Raw genomic sequence first — 19438 nt, forward strand, 5'->3', positions numbered from 1 at the left:
TCCTCATCCTGGGAGTTACCCTGGCAACCCAGCTGTGTCATCTTGAAGGATGTCTCCAGGCACCAGCTTCTGAGTCTGCAAGAGATCTGACTGGGGCCGAGCTGCAAAGCCACAACGGATTAGCTTTAACACGTTGTCATCATTTATTGTGCTCCTGGTAGACATGTCACATTTTTTAAAAGAACATGGATAAAAATAAGTCCTACCTTGACTATGCAGTGAGATTTACTTAGAAAGCAGACACGGCTATCTATTTTCATCTCTGTCTTTTATGGTCTACCTCGCATTTCTTCTAAATGAAAATCCTTTCAGTTTTCACATTTTTCTTAACAATCTCATTACCGACTCTAACATAAGCAGTCTAATTTTCAAGTCTTCAGATAGCTTTTTTATATTAAACATCTTGAGTTTTTACATTTTATCCTTTCATTTCCTATTTGGGAAAATAGTATTTAGGAAGTTCATTGACTACTCTCTTTGCTGACAAGTGCCTCACACACTCATAAGAAACGTAGCTCCCCACTTGACTCTGAGAGTGGGGATACTAGTATGTTACCCTGTTATGCTGCATCCTCCTTATTTAAACATTCTATATCAAAACGGTTCATTAAGAATCTCTGTCGATTTATTATTCTGGATAACACACTACAACATGTTTCATTCCTTTCATTTATTCTTCAAATTGAATTTCAGTTAAGCTATAAGACAGAGTCCTTTATTTAGTTATTAATTTGCTTTATCAACCAACTAATTGTTGTTATTGGGAGCTGGGGACACAGAGATGAACAAGACACAGTCCCCACCCCCATGGGTAGTTGGATAGGAAAACTGTCATGAGGCCAGTGACCTGTGGTTCAGAGACATACATGTCTAGCAGAGATCTAGTGACAGTTCCAATTGGTTTCTAGAATCTTGGCGTTAGAAGGGAATCTGAGAGGTCAAATAGCTTTCGCTCTCATTTTACAGAGGAATAGACTAAAGCGCTGCCTACCTTTCCAACTCCTGCCCTTCTGTCTCTTATCCCCTCATTTCCTCTCTTCAGCCACATGGAACTTCTTTCTGGGCACTTACATGGAGTGCACTCTCATCTCTACCTTGGTACCATATTTAATTCATTTCTATGTCTCCGGAGAAAAGCAGGAGATATAGCTCGAAAATGGCCCTCCGTCTCTCTTCCCCTCCCCCAAGCTCCCAAAGCTCCGACTGCCCCATAACCTCATAACTCCTGGGTTGTCCTTGCATTTGTCTGCTTGGACGGCTTTCCCCTCCCCCCGCCCCCTCCACCACACACACACACACAGATGGCATGGGACGTCCATGAGTGTCCTACCTGCGGATCCTCCCAGAGTTTAGTGCAGCAACAAGGCACAGACAATAAATGCTTGATGAATACCTCAGTCAACTCTGACACTGTCATTCGCTTGAAGGCAGCCTGGGAGCAACTACAGCTCCCTCACTGAGTCACTGGGAACATTTACAAGGAAGTGAAAAATAACTTCCCATTCCTGGTACTGTCATTAGGTTGTTTTAAGAAGACCACAAGCCCAAGTCACCAGAATTTTCATGGTCATCTCGCACATCCAGCAGTAAACCATCTGTCCGCCTTGCAATCAACATTCCGGGCCTCAGGACTTCGCTGTCACTTAATGATCTATCTCTGTGACCGGGCCCCACTCCCATCTCCAACCTCACTTTTCCCCTGGTACCTCTTTGGTCATCTGACATTTCAGCCAACACAGCTGCCTGCTGTTCCCCACACCATCCCCCTCTCTCCCTGCCCTGTCCCCTTGCTTAGGGTGTCCCTTCTCTTAGGAATGTCATCCTTGCAACTGCGACTCCTACCTATACTTCAAAGGATCTTGAAATCTTCAGTGAAGATATTTATGTAGAAATTCGCTAGGCTAGAATATAGGCACCAGTCTTGGGGCAACTATCGCTTTCTCTATTATCTCTTAGCTGTCAATATAGATTGTTCTACTAGACTGCAAGCCCTTTAAAACGAGTGAGCCCGTCTCACTGAAACTGCATTCCCCATAGTTCTTGGCTGCAGACTTTTATAGATACTACCCGGTAGTGTTTGTGGAAGGTGGATAACTGCTAGTAACTTCTCGGTATTACTATCTACACAGGGAATCCAGTCTCCTAAGACAGAGTTAATAAGGCCCCTGGACATTTCATAGATGGATTTAGGACTGTTTTATGGCTTACCTCCCCCAGCTCTCCCCAGTTACACCAGGACTGCCTTTCATATGGGAGGCGAGACGCCGACATAGCACAGCAAGGATTCCCAGCAACTTCAGGGCAGTCACAGATGGGACCTCAAGCTCCTTAACCACCCTCAGAGACAAACAAAAGTCCAGGAACCATTCCCAGGGGAGACATGAGAGCAAAGAGTAAGATGGAGAGTTTTCTTCTGGCAGGTGCTTGGTGGGCCACAGGAGGGGAGAGGGCATCCTTCACAACAACGTGGGTCAATGAGACCAGATCCAAGTCCCTCTCACCCTTTCAAAGGGGCAGAAAAACCCAATAACGTGAAACAGATGTACAAGGAGAGATCCAGACATGATTTTGTATCTTCAAGTCGATCCTGTAGTACACAAGGTCTATTTCTTCTTCTTTGGCTCCCTTTTCAATTAGAAATGGATTGTCCTTTAACAACTAGCTGCAGATAATAGCTAAGGGGAGAGTGGGTCTTCCTGGCTTAAAACCTCCATGATCAGGCTGGAGTTGAGACACATCCTTTGGGACGTTCAATGAAGCCATTAAGAAACTGCTCCCTCTTGAACTGCCCCTCCCCTTTCCAAGGGCTTCAGTTTCCTCCTATGTGAACGGTGGTGGGATGGGGTGTGGGGAGGTGGGGAGTAGAGTGAGAGACCTCTAAAGGACTATTTCCAACCTTATTCTGAGAACAGAGGAGTTGAGGTATCATCTAAGAGCATTCCTTTGGATATCATGGCTACAGTGGCCATTGCTATCTCTCTAACTGACACCTGCCCTATCACAGGAAAGCAAAATCCCAAGGTGTGGAAGCCATCCAAAAGAATTTCACACCCCTTGAGACAGGAGAAGGTTATCACTTCCAACCCTCTGGGATAAATTCTCTCTCTAATGCAAGAGACACGGGTAGCTAGCTGTTCCCTGAGACAATCTCCCTGTAATAAAATGCCGTTGGAACCTCACATGGGACCTCATTTTCCTAGAATTGTAACTTTATTGTCATCTCTTCCTGGAGATTTCAGACCCCAGCTCTTGTTCTCCACACTAATTCAAGTTGAAGCGAAGCCTCGATGGTGTTGGCAAACATTCCAAACAGAAATGAATTCCCAGGTTCTCACTAAAAATCACAGCATCCTCACCAGCTCAATCTGGACGACATTTTGTGTCTTACGTAATGTCTCTTTCTCAAAGGAATTAAAATGCTTTTGTATATAGCCCTGCCCAACACATGTTTAATAAGGCCCACTCCTAATTACCTTGTATGCACAAGCAGAATCTGCATCCCTGGAAACCAATCTTCCCAAAATCATTTTTGAGCCAAGACTTTTATTTTCAAAATTGTTTCGAATCTGATATTGAGAAGCCACAATAGCCATCTCTGTCACATTTTCTTTTAAAATAATATCTAATGGGGAGCCAGCTCTTGATGCTGTTGGGAGCCAGGGCAGGCCACCCTCAGATATCCCACAATAGCATATTAACTATTTTGAATTAAAATCACTTGAGAAGTGGCAGGGGCAGAAGTTGCTGTTGGACCTTCCTCTGTGTCTGTAAATGCAGGACATAAACCTCCACTTGAAAGGTGCCCTCTCTGCCATAAAAGGGCTAAGATGCAGTGCAGTCAGACTATAGACCAGACAACCTTATCGCCAGAGAGAGAGAATGCAGAGCTGAGAAGCTCATATAAACAAACCCTTGTCGATTTTACTCATTTACTGCCCTAAGCCTCCGTTCTACTTAAATTCCTTACTAACAGCATAACCCAACACCTGTGTTCCTCTGTCTTGTCAAACTCTCCACAAATTTATTGTTCCTCTTTGCAAAGGGGAGATAAATGGCCTGCTCCACTTCCCTCTCAGAGAATTATTCTTTTAATTCTCCCCGTCTGCACATAATAAAATTTGAGATTTTCTCCTGTTATTCTGCCTTGTGCCAATTTTATTAGTAACCTAGCTATAAGAACTCCAGAAAGGTAGAAGGGGGGATTCCCTTTCCTGGACAATGCCGTAGCCTAAGAGACTGGGGCTGTTTGGTATCTGGAAGTTCTGCCATGCCCAGGTGCCTAAATCTAGCAACTGATCAGTCTTACCTGGGTAAGATGATTCACTATTTACAAAGCATATGAAGTATGCAAGGCTCAGAGTACTATCCCCATTTGACAGATGAGGAAACTGAGAGCCAAGTGGTTTGTCGATGTATTTAGCAAACCTTTAAGCATCAGACTCTTCCAAGTTCACATGGCTAGTGTATGGTAGAGCCAGGTACATCTGCCTTCTGAGTAAACCACATCACATTTGTATATATTCGGGCAAAACACTGATAGTGATAGTGTAGGCTCTGGGGAATGGAGAAGGGCTCCAATTAATGAGCAGGTGAGAAAAGCTTGCAGAATTGTGCGGTAAAACCATAATGTCCTTGCAAAAGGAGATGGGGGGACCAAAGTCTTAGGAACCCAGAGGAGGAAGAGACTCTTCTGGCTTGAATGAGGAGATCAAGGAAGGCTCTCCCAGATTTTGAGAAATGAAAAGCATTCTAGAAAAATAAGATGATATTCCAGTTCCATCAGGCTTTGAGCTCATTGAGGGTGATGCCCAGGGTAATGTCTGTCTTACCGAAAGCACAGGGGAAATGAGTCTCGAATGAATGAATGAATGAATGAATGAATGAATGAATGAATGAGCCCACTCTACTATGGATGAGCTGGAAGTGCATTTTTGAATGACCAAATTACAGAAGCTCTTCAGGAAATGACCACTTGGAAGGATATGGAATGACTTGGCAGAACTCTTCTCTTATATGCAAATACATTTTACTAAAATTCAAACCGTTGAATCAGGATTGTTCTCTAGCCCCCATCCACCACCACCACCTGCCTCAGGTACAGGTCCAAGTTGCCGACCACTCCTGAGGAGAAGTTTTGGTGCGATGGTTTTTGCTTGGTGGAAAAGCAGAGGCTTACAACTGGATTGGCACAAGAAGAGCCTTTGGCCATTTTGTTACATCTGAGACTTTATCTCTTTCTTCATCTGCAAAATCATAAGTAGCAGGGACTGAGCAGGTGGAAGTGTGTGAGGGACACCGAGTGATGGTGGAACTGAATAAAGAGGGTCTTGAATGCCACACGTCATCCTGTATGGCCGTAGGGGACTGGCAAGGATGCCGAGCTCAGTGTCTAAGAATCCACGACGGGAATGAGGCCAGCATAGCCTCGTGATGGGTCCTGCCCTGGTTGCTGTCCCCTCCTGGATCACATGGTAGACTATTGATTAAAGCACGTTTTCCAATTGAACCTCAATAGATCCTGTTCTGTAGATCATTTATGCTGCCATTGGCATTGGCAGGTAAAAGAAAACCTATTTGCCATCTTAGCTCTCTGAGAGTAAACGAGTAGGTTATCAATCATGGTGGCAAAAGCATCGTGTTCTAGGTTGTAAATAATTTTCACTTTGCTCTTTCCTCTGGGACTCCATCATTGAGGTGATAGGATAGGGCCTATCATTTCCATGTTAAAGATAAGGAAACAGATCCAGAGAGGCAGAGATCTGGCAAAGGTAGCACAGCTGGGATTGAATCTCAGATCTGTCAGATTCTAAATCTCATGATCTTTTATAACTGCCTCTGAACTGCCTTTGCACTTCAACCTGAACCCACCCAAATGGTCCTGATGAAAACAACCCTGACAGTCAAACTCCAAACAAATATCAGAATCCATTTGGGGCTTCACAGGACTCTGCCAGGTCTGTTACATGGTTTCTTTGGCTTTCATGTCACAGGGACAAATCAAAGTAAACTGGCATCAACCTTCCACGGAAAAGGACCTGGGACAGGGACACTTCCTCACACACTTGCTTGCTCTTCCCCAGGGTCGGTTTTCTTTTGAAACTGTGGCCAGTTCAGTGAAAATATAGTTCAAATCGCAAACTCTCAATCTTAGTTTGTGTTCTCGACTTGGCCATCACTCTGATTGTCAGAAACAGGACATTCTCATGAGGGAAGACCTCAGGTACTTGGTTCTTCATGACAAAATGCAAAAGCTCCCTTTCCAACCTGTCACAGCACTGCTGGGGTGGGGCTGAGGAAACATCTCCTATAACTTCTGTGCCCGGAGACACAGACTTCCCTGCGTGTGCCGGAGTGCCAGTGCATTCCTGACAGAAAGCATCCTTGCATCAGATACAGAGGGCTCTGGGTTTGCATATGAGAAGTTTGTGACAGAGAAGAAACGGGTACCGTGTTAGTCTGCTAGGGCTGCTGTCACCGAGTACCACAGACTGGGAGACTCAAACAACAAAAATAAATTTTCTCATACTTCTGGAGGGTAGTAGTCCAAGATCAAGGTGTTGATAAGGTTGGTTTCTCCTGAGGCCTCTCTCCTTGGCATGTAGATGGCTGTTTCCCACCTGCGCCTGCACACGAACTTCCCTTTTGTGTGTGTCTGTGTCCTAATCTCCTCTTCCGATGACATCAGCCATGATGGATTAGGGCTCAGTCTAATGACCTCATTTTAACTTAAAATTACCTCTATCTCCAAATACATTCACAGTCTGAGGTACTGGAGGTTAAAAAGTCAACACATAAATTTGGGGGGGAGGAAGGCACAGCTCATCCCATCACAAGTATCAAGCTTTTTTGAAAAAGGTAAAAATTATCTACTCAGAGATGTTTTATCTTCTAAAAAAACAAAGAGAAAAGCCCTCCATCCCGGCATTAATTAACTTCTTATTTTAATATCCCACTTTGAAATTAACCTCTTCTTTCCACTCTTGCCTCACCCGTAAGCATTCATGTCGTTCTGCCTTATATTGTGGTTGATTGTGTCTCCTCCATCAGCCCATGAGATCCTGAAAGCAGGCAGGACTGTCCTTTAGTTACTTCCCTATGCCTCCACCACCAGGCTTCCTGAGGAGATCACAGCCAACATTTAAGATATTCACTCAACAAACACTTGCTGATGCTTGTTCTGTGGCAAGCTCTGTACCAGCCACTGGTCTAATGGTGACGGAAATGAGGTGACAGTGGTCTATAGGACTGAAGAATGAACCCTGTATCAAACCAGGAAGGACCATGCCCAGATCTGTGTTTTTCAAAGGTCAGTCCAGCAGATAGATGGTGGAGGGGATGGAGGGCGTTGATGAGAAGCTGTCATGGGAATCCAGCTGCCGGGAAGGGTTGTGTGCTGCGGTGAGAGCCAGCATACCCATTTTTAATGTCCGTCCTGCCTTCAGTCTGTTTGTGACACTGGACAAATTGCCTCATTTTTCTGAACCTCAGTTTTAAACATTCTTAGACACAGACTTAATGAAAGAAGTCCTTTATATTTTGGATGCAGATGCTTCTAAAGTTGAGGGTTTGTGGCTCCTGGCCCGGCAGAAGGGCCTCTTCCATTATCCTGCCCCTCCCAACACCCTCATCAGAATTGGTTCTGCAGCAGTGAGGTGACTCTCCTGGAGTCTGAAACAGGTCAGGTTGGCGGCAGTAGACATGCCAGGCTGACCACACACACAGGAGGGCAGAGGCCTCAGGCAGTATTGCTCATTAAGCTGGATTCCAGGGTGGCTCAGGGTCTACACTGAGCTAGATAGACCCACTGAAAAGTGCCTATTCACCAGGATCGGGGCTGTGTCTTGCTGAATATTTGCACTTTTCAGCAGCATTAAAGGAAGGTTTTCTTGTCGGGCCCTCTCCGGGGCTTTATTATATAATCCACATTTTTTTCTGTGCTTCTCCCTTCCAGCGTATCAGATGTGTCTTTTTCTCTCTCTCTCTTTTTTTTTCTGTGCATGTGGCATATTCCCTATGATTCTTCTTTGTATTATGTCCTTGGACAACTCTGGAAGGAGAGTAAGACTTTGCCTGCTTTCTGACTATTTGATACAAGAGCTTGAACATGGCTGTTAAGAGGCTACCCAGAATCCAGACTCCACCAAGAAAGTCATATATTCCCTTCCTGGAACAAAAAGATCCATTCTGGGGTGGAGTGAGGGAAGTGGGGGTCGGCAATGATGATGGTACATATACATCATTGTACCACAAAACATTGAGCTGTGTTTAATGTTTCCATCCTTCCCCCCTCCCCACACCTGGAGGCGGGTGTGTTTTCAGTGCTGAGAACTTCCAGTATGTAAATGAAATACATCATTTCCTGCCTTTCAACTATTTCTTCAAAGGCAAAAGTCCTCTCATTTTAAACAAATAGTGAGGGACACTGTTTAGCACTCAGAGCTCCCTTAAACATAGAATGACAGCTTGCATAGCCTTCGGTGATAGGGAAGGGGCTTTGACAAATCTTATTTGTCTGTTGTTTCCTTAGGGCTGAGAGTAAAGACAGTTCTGAGGCTCAGGCTAACTTCTGGGTGACAAAATAGTAGACGAAATGACTCTGAAAACTATGGAGAGAGGTCTGTATAAAAATCTAGGAACACGCATACCATCACACTTCTCTGCAAAAGCAATTTATATCAGTTGAATCATAAATGCATTTCTCAGCACTTCTATATAAAAGATCTTCACATGCTAAAAACAAATTACTCAGCTCTTCTTAGAAACGTCCCAGTGATCTTATAACCTGCACACCGGCCAGTATAAGTGTAGCTTTCTACACACATTTAAGGAGATAGTTTTGTATATACCTAGTGCCCTCAGGTGCTCAGCTCTGGATTAATGATAATTCTGGGTCCCTGACACTCATCAGTGGTCCATGCAGGGTTAGTGAGCTTTTAATAATGACATAAGCACCTGCAAACTCATCACCCAAAACCATAGGTATGACTTTGACTCACTCTGTGTGTTACCAAGTGGCCGTACCCCCATCTTCTCCCTTCCTGCTTCCCCACTTGATATAATCATCAGTCTGAAGCCTGTGTTCACCACTCGCTTGCTTTCCTTTTTATATGATTTTATTGCGTTTATTTATAGTCATAAAATATATTTTTATCTTATTTGCATTTCATTTGGAATATTGAGACTTAGTTTTTGTACTTAATGTTTTTTACTGTTGCTACAGTTCAACTGCTTTGAATGCTGTGTGGACATGCTTGTATAACACAGTTTATTTTCCACTCTCCCTTTGATGGGCATTTGGGTTGTTTCCCAGCTTTGCTATTGTGAACGGAGCAGCTATGAGCATGACTATTATTATACTTGTCCCATCTTGTACATGGACGGGCTATGTCAAATGTTCAACTGCAGGAGATAATGACAATGTTTGCTATTTTACACAATCACTGCCCCACCCCCATCCCCCACACACATACACACACACACGTGGATGTTTCATATTGCTCGAATGGACACTTGCTACACATAAGGGAGAAAATCAGTATTGTCTATTTGGAATTTTCATCAGAGAAAGTTAAAAGAAAAACAATGCATTTCTCCCACAAGGCTCACATAGAAGTACATAGGCACAAAATGAAAGGTCTTAGATCACGCCAAACGTAGAACCAACACCACAAATAAACTCAGACAAGATAAAACCATCCCACTGCAGTAGAAATGGTACCTCCCGTGGCACAGTTTCCTCTAATACCCAGGGCAAGATTAGCTTCTAGTTCCAGATGCTGGGTTAAGAGCCCATGCTGTAGACATCGACTCTTGGGTGTACACCGGAACTCCCACCCCCTTCTAAATGCAAAGTGGTGGGTGGGCTCTGGGTTTCTTTCTTATTGGCAAATAGGAGGACCTTTCTAAATCCCTCCCAAATATTTTCTCTTCAACTAAGAGAGGTCCAGATACCTTTAACAAGCTGACCAATAGTGTAATTAGCAGCTTGTCAATAAGTATCAGCAAACAACATTATCCGAAATTTTTAATGTTCTTTCACTCTCTAAACTCTAGTGAGTGTTTTGATTGAACAATGACTCTTCTTGTTCAGAAAATGCTTGACTTATCTCTGGAACAAAACACACCCCTTTGCATTTTTATATTTGTCCATTCTTCTTTTTGGGTCAAACAAACTGGCTACTTTGAGTTATAATTCCACCTGACGCTACATTTTATGAAGACAATGTTTTCTGGCCTGAAGAAAAAAAGAGGTTGGAAAACAACTTACCTTCACGTACAGCTGCTGAAATTCCTCGAGATTCAGCCTCCCGCTTGGGCAGTCCTTGAGGAATCCTTTGTACCACTGCTTGAGCTCATGCTCGTTAAACTCTGTGCTCTTCACCAGGTCCTCCATCACTTCGGGGGCCAGTTTGCTATTCTGTTTCCCCATTGTGCCTGCAGAAAAGCAAATTAATGCAATTAGCACCATGGCTGTGGTTATTTCCAAGTGGATTATGAGCCAGGCTGGAGTTCCAGTACTTCCAAGGTGGGAACTCCCTCCAGGCTGTGTGATCAAAGGCTCCCCAAGTCTATTTCCTTCTATTTGGTATTCTAGAAAAGGGATGAACTCTTCTCACAGTTCAAAAGGCTGTAGGGCTCCTCCTCTGTCACGTGTCATGTGTCATCATTCACGTGGCATTGACTACAATATGGGAAGGCAACCATCCCTTTTTATGCTACTCATGTAAAGTATATGGAAACTGTTTATATTCTCCTTCTATGTGTTGAGTCCATTAGTATTTGCTGCCCAGGTGTCTAATTCCACATTTAGTTTGTGGGGATATTAAGTGGGATTATTGACAAGAACAGTAAGAAGGCTTTATACTTAAATGATCGAATGTGGCTTGGAAAATCTGATCAGCAATTGTAAAGAATCTCAGTTGCTCTAATTTTAAAGTCGCAGCTTTAAAAAAAAATGGAAACAGCTCTTTCTGATTAGTCACATTAATTCTCTATTTCTCTTCTCATTTTCAGAGACTTCCTACAACATTGTTTTCAGTGTTGACCAACTCTTGGTGAATTTTTTGAAAGATTGGTTGGTGAGTTTCAGCTGACATAATTTCATTCTTTTATTATTGCTGCTAGTAAGTAAAAATAATGGTACATAAAACAATGTTACCTTATTGATTACGTGTCAGGTTGTATGGCCATTATCACAGTAGAGTGTAGGTTAAAAAAAAACAAAAAAAAACCATGGTTTGGGGTCATTCCTGATTTTTACTCCTTATTTGGCCATTTACTATGTATGTTACTTAGGACAATATTAATTAACCACTTTATCTTCAATTTCTTCCTTAACAAGGCATACCTAGTAACAAAACTCTTTCAGATTTACTGTGATGGCGAATTAAGAAATAGGTAAGTAAATAAAGATAAACAAGATAGTCCAAAATTAAAATAGTTGGTGTATTAGGGCAGAAAAACTAAGGATGATTTAAAAAATATTTTTCCTTTTAAGTTTTGGTTTTATAATTTAAAAAACAAAAACAAAACAAATTAACCATAGGTTGATTTTAAAAAGTCCAAGTAAACTTGAATATCAGAAGGACTGCATGATAAAGCAAAACGTCACAAGAACTTTAACACGTTGCATAGCGATCACGAGGGATTTAAACCCCGCGGTACACAACGTGTTAAAATCCTGTTGCAGGAGACCGAGGTACATTTTGAAGAATTTACCCAAGTGCTTGAGCGTGCTTGAGACACATTCATTAATCCAGGCTCTAGACAGGTCTACACTTGCAATAGCCAAGAAAGGATAATCTCATCACATTGTTATGTTTTTTACCTTCTTCTAAGACAGATTCCACACCCATTATCAGTAACCTGCCCTAACATCGAACAATACTTCCACTGAAATGAAACCAAACCACTACCACCAGGAAAGACTTCTTCCTCGGCACCATCCCAACAGCACACAGCATGGTGGGGTGGTGGGGGGATACCATTAAGATGGCCATGTGTGTTCTAGGTTATTCTCTTTGAGGATTAGCAACTATGCCCTTTATCATGGAGCTTCTCTACTTATTTTTGCTCTTAATGTCAAGTTCCAAGTCTCCTATTAGCCACTATCTCTTAATTATAAGTTACTGTGGAATTCCACAGCTGGATATGGAAATCAAGTGGGTACTCAGGTGTCAGGTTTAATTAATCTAGCTAAGAAAACTGTAATTCATGATTATCCTGATAATCAAAAGACACGTTCCCAAGACTTTCAGTACTTCACGTCGTTCTTTTCAGTAGAGAATTACAAATTTTCTTTATTGAACTAGAATCTCACCTAATAATAACTGCTACTGAGTACTGAGTGTTGGCTGTGGGGTAGACACAGTGCTGGGTCCTTCACGAACTTGCTCTCTGACCCTGTGACAACTCAGCAATAAAGATAATGGCAGCTCTCTGTAGATCGTACAAATCATCCATGGCAGAACTAGAATTTGAACCTGGCTTTGCAAGACACCTATTCAGTCACAGAGAGACAGGTGGATGCTTATTTTAGGAGAAGGAACGGAAGGAGCAAAAGCAGGAAGTTTTGAGAGGCTGAATCAGTGTCTCTTGGCACTTAAAAAAAGGATGAGAGAAGAATCAGTCACTGTGCCAAGTCCTTGTTTGGAAAACACTGTTAGATTTACCAAAGCCACAAGCTCAGAAGTGGGTTTGTATTAATGATGGGAAAATGGATTAAAGGTCATTAAAAACCGCCTCCCCCAAAGGCCTTTAGAAGGTCAGCCTGTCAGCTTCTCTTTTAGGCAAGGAAGTTTGGATTCCTTGTGGATCATTTATGATGCCTTATACCGTTCTAGCTGCCTGGGAAGAGGGTGGTCTCTTACACACACAGGAAACGTTGTCAGGACCATGAATCATAGTTCTGGAGATTCAAATGCACAACTTCACGCTTCTTGGTTACAGTTCAGGGTTGGCACCATCATTCAGGTGTGCCTGGCATGGATGAATCATGTAGAACATCAAGTTCTGAACTGGCTCTGAGTGGCACAGCCACTGCCCTCGAGGTCTTGCCTGGATTAATGATAAGCCTCCTTACTGGGCTCTGTGACTCCAACCCACCTTCCTTTGCATGGCTGCTTGAATGAATTTCTGCAATATAAGCCTCACCATCTAATCCTCTCCCCAAAGCCCTGAACAGTTCTCCACTCTCTACAGGATGTAGCCCCATCTCCCTACTATGGCACACGTCCTGTCTACTCATCTTCGTTGTCTGTCACTCTGTCTTTTCACTTCATATTCCAGACAATAATCACATTACAGGTCCCAGGGCTTACATGCTTCCACAGGTCCATGCTTTGTACACGCTGTTCTCTTTTCTTAGAATGACACCCTCTTTGGCTGCTCAGCAGACTCTTTCTTCTTTAAGTGGCCTCATCTCACCTGCCACCTCTTCTGTGAAACCTCTGCGGACTTTCCAAGGCCAACCCAGGCATCCTTTCTCCAAGGCATTCATCCATCCCCCTTCCCTTGCAAAAGCTTCCATGATCATTATTTATTTCTCTACTGGACTGTTCGTTTCTTGAAAGCGAACACTGTGCCAACACTTATTTCTCATTGCATCCTTGGTACCTCATATGAGGAGCTCAAAAAATATTTTTTGAGGGACTAAATGAATGAGGGCGACTGAAGTAGGTATTCAAGGACCATGTCACTGATCTTCGTCACGTTGTGATATTGGATATGTTTCTTTCTGGGAAAATCAGCCTCATCATAATCTGTATGTGAGGAGAGTCAATGTAATCGTAAGTATAAACATAAAGTGCAGGTAGCAGATGGCAGGAATGTTGCGATGCACTGTAGAGAAAAGAGCCTGCTCTCCTGGAGGTGGTTTCCTTGTCTTTCCTCATCATTAAATTTTGAATGCCTTGAAGGTGGGACCCATGTCTTGTATCTCAGTACCCTCAGTACTCAGCGTACGGGTGGTCCTTAGTCAGGTTTGATAAATGAGTGGAAAAGCATCCACGGGTTCACGTTCCCCACCTATATCCTTTCGTTCTGGGGCTGCGGTGCTATGGCCCAAGTGGTATCTTACATTATGAGACCAGGATGACAGAAAGAGTAAAAATGACAGTAAAGCTTATCAGGTTCCCAATGAAAATATTCCATGACGTAATGTGAGGTGGCGTTCACCCAGCTCTTTCTGGCTGATTCTGTGATCCTGGGTCAGATCCTTTCCTTCCCTGTTGCGCAGTTTCCCCCTTTGAAAAATGAGTGGGTTGGACCAGATGATGTTTATGGCCCTTCCAATCCCACCATTCACTGATCTGCGACATAAATTTTGTAAATAGGAAAAGTTGAGTCACATGCTTCCAACTGGCTTGTCTCACAAGACTCAGCACACATAGATTCTTGACCTGAGAACCCGTCAGTACTTGAGTGTTTGTTACCTCACAAGGGAGGGGACAGAAACTGGAGTTATTATTTTAAAGCTACATTTCCAGGCTATAAGGAAAAACCAGCCCAGCCCCAAACCAAATAATTTCTCACTGCTTGAGCTGCAGTAAAGAGAAACTCAGTGCTAGGCACAAAATGGACTGGTGGAGGGGTTCTGGTGAGCAAGAGAAACTCACCCGGGATGGGCCCTTGGCTACAAGCCCGGCACCACTTAATTGCAAATATCCAGAAAAGACCACATTCTTATACACTGCAGTTTACAAAAGGTTTCTGTCCAACATTTACCATATAACACTGTTGTAAGAAAGAGATAATTATCATCCCCTTTTTACTGATGAGGAGTTTGAAGCTCAGAGAGGTTAAGTAATTTACCCTAGCTCAACCAGCTAGTGAAAAGCTTCGTACAGAATGAATGAAGTTCCTGGGAACCCTGTTGATTTCTCATGCAAGCCGTCATTCTCGCCTGGATTCTGCAACCACCTCCTGACTGGTCTTCCAGCTTTGAGTTTTGCCCACTTCTCATCCACTTCCTACCCTGTCTTGATAGCAGGATTCCAGAGCAGAAGAGGCGGAGCGTGTAAGAGTGCCCTTAGGAAAGAACTGGGCGACTTCCTGGAGGAGGAAGCAGGCCCACCAGGGGAACTGAGAAGCACCCAAGAGCATTTTTCCTCCATAAAGCCTTCTGGTCTTAAAAAGGATTCAAATAGAATACGTGTGTGTGTGTGTGTGTGTGTGTGTAGCTCTGAGATTGTCCCTTACCCATGCTGATATCTAAGTCCAGCTTCCCGGGACACAGCATGGCCTGCTGCGTGCAATGAGGCACACAGAACAGCAGGTCCAGCTTCTCCTGGGCAATCTGGCCAACAGCCTGGCAGAATCTTGGCAAGATTCATGTAACGAGTGGGGGCGCTGAGATGGAGAGGTCCAGCCACAGCACAGACTCACGGCAGGATGAGCACATCAGCGGGGAAACAGCCCTGGAAATAGGGCTCAGAGCTGAGGAAGGAAGGGCTTTAGGGGCTCAGGTGAAAGGCTATGGAATACACGACAGTGCCCGGTGTGGAAGGAGTCTTGAATGAAAGTTGAGCTGGTTCTAATGTCAGATTTCCTGGGTCAGCCTTTCATAGATCAGGTGCTCTCTTCAGGTCCTGGGCGCTTCACCTGAACATGGAAATAACTGAAAAGACTGGCCTTGCTCATACTTAGACTCCTGCCCAGACTGCCTTTCCTTTCCTCCCCACCTGTCTAACTCTTATTCCTTATGCCAGGCGTGGTCCCAGTGCTGTGTTCTCCAGGACACTTCTCGGCGAGTGCTCATGACTTTCTTCTCCTTGTCTTTGACAGCATGGTTTTGTATCAATAATGACCCGTGGCCTGCTTAACTCTGGGCAGCTCAGCTTGGCAGACATGGATTGATGGGCACCGTCTATGAGAAAGGCCTTGCGCTGGGCATTGTGGGATACACAGACCAGACGGGGTTCCGATCTGGAGGGCTCAGAAAGGCATGCAGGAGACAGTCTCACCTCCTGGAATGTGGGGTGTGGTGACATGAAAGCTCATAGCACAAGGGCCTGAGCGACAGCTTCTCGCCAGATCAGGCAGCGTCACCTGTGACTGGTCCCTAGGCAAAAGCTCTTAAACACTGTATCCCACACTTGCCTGAGTACAAGAATCACCCTTGCTTGTCTTGTCAGAAACATAGCTTCATCCTTTGAGGGAAATCTGTACTTTTAACAAGCAACACAGGAGAATATGACCCTCAGTCAATTTGGGAAGCACTGATAAAAACACGAATACAAATCACAACAGATGGCCCAAAGAGAAAAGACCCAAAGCAGCACAGACATAACCCACATTCTCCCTGATTCCTCACTGCTCCGTCTGACGTCTCCACTATGGTTTTCAAGCTCCTGCATCGGGGACTAGCATTAAGAATTTAGAAATCACACAACTAGGGAAGACCAACGCCTGAAAAGATTTGCCTCTGGGCTCTTCTGTTTTAAGCCCTTCGGTTTTAGGTTGGAGAGATTGAGGTTCTCTAAGATCCCATGGGCAACAGGTAACAGAGCTGCAATGAGAAGGCTGGTCTCTTGATCAGTCCCTCAGCATGCTGTCTGCAGGCCAAACACTCAAATCCTATAAGCCAGGAGGTATGTTTATCTCTGTGCCAGGATGTTGAAACAATCCCCATCACCACCACTGTTGGATCCTATAAACAAATGACGTTAGGTTGCTTGTTTTCCAGAGACTGTTAAAATAACCCTGAAAACCAAGCCTCAAAGTTGCCGAGCGCATTGTGTGGGGTTTTCTCTTCTAATGTAGGCAAATATCTGACATTCTGGATCTTCCTGCTCCTCTCTCCTCATCCTTCCAGAGTCCAGTGCTCAAAAACCTCCAGCAGCATTTCCCAGGAGTCAGGGAAAGCGCTGAGCACAGGCTGGTGTTTCATGCTGTCTTTGGGGACCAGAGCAGTTTCAGAAAAGGGGAGAAATCCTTTCTCATGGCATTCTTGGGTGACTACCTCAAACCCTGAACCTCATGAGATTATAGCTGAGAGGCTGGCCCACAAGCATGAAACTTGGGGGCACAGGTTATACCTTTGGGGACTCAAGATGAGGAAATACTTATTTGATGTGTAATAAATGAGGAAAAGCATTTTGATGGCAGTGGCAGTGGCACTATTAGAGCAAGTGATAGGAGTTTCATTCTAGAAGTATAATAAATACACGAAGGTAAAAACAGAAGTGGGCCCCAGGGATCGATGCTCTGATCCAACTCCTTTGTTTTCTAGAGGATTCCTGGGGAGGTTATGGGACTTATGCCAGGCAACACAGCATATTAGTAACAGCCTAGCAGAGCCCTGGCTACTACTGAGCCTTGGCAACGCGACTCAGGAGCTGCTACAATGCCCAGGCCTGTGATGTCTGGGCACTGAGATAGACCGAAGGTACTATGCGCTGCAGGACTGGAGGGCCAATCCATGTCCCCATGACCAGGGTGTGAAGAGTGGCCTCCCTCCCAAGGCTGTCCCTCTACAGCTCAGAGGCTGATTTCCTGAAGGGGTCCCACAGCCTGGGCTGGATGGGCCAGCCCTGACCCGAGGACATAGCCCTCCCATCTGGCTAGGGGGCTCCCAACTAAACCCACCTGGTAACGAGGTGGCCAGATGCTCAGGGACTCTGATCTGCAAGGGGTCAAGTGGCCTGATCCGCCTTGGGGGTCAGACTCAACTGTCCTCTTCTTCTCCTGTCCCAGGCACAAAGAACAGGTCCCAAGTCCTGGGAAGTACAACTTAGACCAAAACTGCACTTTGGTCTAGCCCACGAGTTAGGTTAGGCTAGGACTTTGGAAAAGTTTCTGCCCAGACTCAGTTTTCCTTTTACCGCATCTTGTGGGTTGCATTGTGTCGGTCAGGACACAACGTCTTATTTTTCACTTGTACTTAGTTTAATGGAGAAAAAAGTGTGCTGCAGTCAGACCTGAGATCAAATGGTACTCCTGCGACATACAAGGCGTATGATTTGGATAAGTTACTGAGCCCACTGGCGCTTCAGTTTCCTCATTTGTCAAATGGAAATGATGACATTTACTCACTGGGTTGTTATGAGAATTAATGAGATAACTCATTGAATTCTTTCCAACAGTGCCTTCCATGTAGCAGATGTTCAACAAACAATAGCTATGATTTTCTGCATCATGTGTCCCAGCAAACTGGGCAGGTCCACAAGACAGAGAGGTGGTCATTTCTAGGTTCAGGTCTAGACATCTAGGAGTCACTCTAACCTGGATACCTATGCCAGGCCTGGTGTGTGTAAACAGAAGTCCATAAATTGTGAGACATGGAGAATTTTACTATGGTTCTATGTACTGTCCTCCCTTTAAGTAAAAGTGCTTCCGTATCTGACTTGACAGAGGAAAGTCATCTGAGGACCCACAGCTCTGACTAAGCATCAACTATTGAGTGAAACTTCCATCCGATTCCTCGCTCACCCGCTGAACAGAAGTGTGAGCTGATTAATAGCTGGTAACCTTTTATCTGGGAGTGTTTCAATCAGCCACCCACTTTTCTGCATCTTATTTTGACTTCCCTGCGTGTCTTGTCTGTGACTATTCTATGTGTTTCTGAGAATCAGTTTCTATGAAAGGAAACGGGCCGTCCCTGGCAGTGTCAGGACCTCACTTAATTCAGGGAGGTAACAGAGGAAATGCTTTCATTAATAATCACAGCCTTCTGTCCAACAGATTGTGTTCTAGTCGTGCTGCCAAGTCCCAGTGGGGAGGGGCCGTGGCCCTTAGCTCAGAGCAGCAGGGGGCTGTGAGAGAGAAGAGCAGACCAGCGGCCTCTACGTCACCTGCACCGTGGAGCCATCAGGCGACAAGCAGCCCTGAGCACTGGCAGTGCCAGCCCTCTCCTTGCTCTAGGAGGGAGCGCTCGCGTATCCTGAGGGGTGAGGGACACAGCCATGTGTCTACTGATAGTGGCGGAGTCACTCAAATCTTCTGACTCTTAGGCTCTTTCCCCTCTGAGAGCCATGTGTACCCACCCTGTTCCTAAATTGTTATCTGTACAGTAATTCTAAAAAATACCTGAACACACGTGGGTGGGTCTTAAGTACAGAAAACTTTGAAATTTTCATGTAAAGGTAGCTTTATAAAAGTAAAATATTCTATTTAAAGGAAGTGTGATACTAAACTTATTCAACAAACTTTTACTCAATATTTATCATCTATTACAAAGGTAAATGTGGCTCCCACATTAATCTCCGGGGCAAGCCTTCCCGGAATACTACATAATAGATATGTCTCTCTGCTTGACATTTCTACATTTGTATCCTATAACCACATCAAACCCAACATATTCTCTTCCTGGGCTTCTCTCTGGGTAAATAGCCCTGCCATCTGCCCAGGGATCCATTCCGAGCCTGGAGTTACCCAGGACTCTGCCCTCGCCTTCACATTCCTGTATCTAATCAATCATCAAGTGAAGCAGTCTGAAGCC

General features: G+C 44.4%; 1 protein-coding gene across 1 annotated transcript in view; it reads right to left on the reverse strand.

The window, feature by feature from the left end:
- VSNL1 (visinin like 1) overlaps nt 1–19438 on the reverse strand; it is an 81199-nt gene that overhangs the window by 36546 nt on the left and 25215 nt on the right. Inside the window, exon 2 of the mRNA XM_019752569.3 lies at nt 10268–10434. Within this exon, the coding sequence (XP_019608128.1) occupies nt 10268–10429 (162 nt within the window). The 5' untranslated portion in view covers nt 10430–10434. The remainder of the gene's footprint in view (nt 1–10267; nt 10435–19438) is intronic.

The sequence above is a fragment of the Rhinolophus sinicus genome, chromosome 2 (assembly GCF_057876585.1).
Source record: "Rhinolophus sinicus isolate RSI-liver-muscle chromosome 2, RSI-T2T, whole genome shotgun sequence".
NCBI lineage: Eukaryota > Metazoa > Chordata > Mammalia > Chiroptera > Rhinolophidae > Rhinolophus > Rhinolophus sinicus.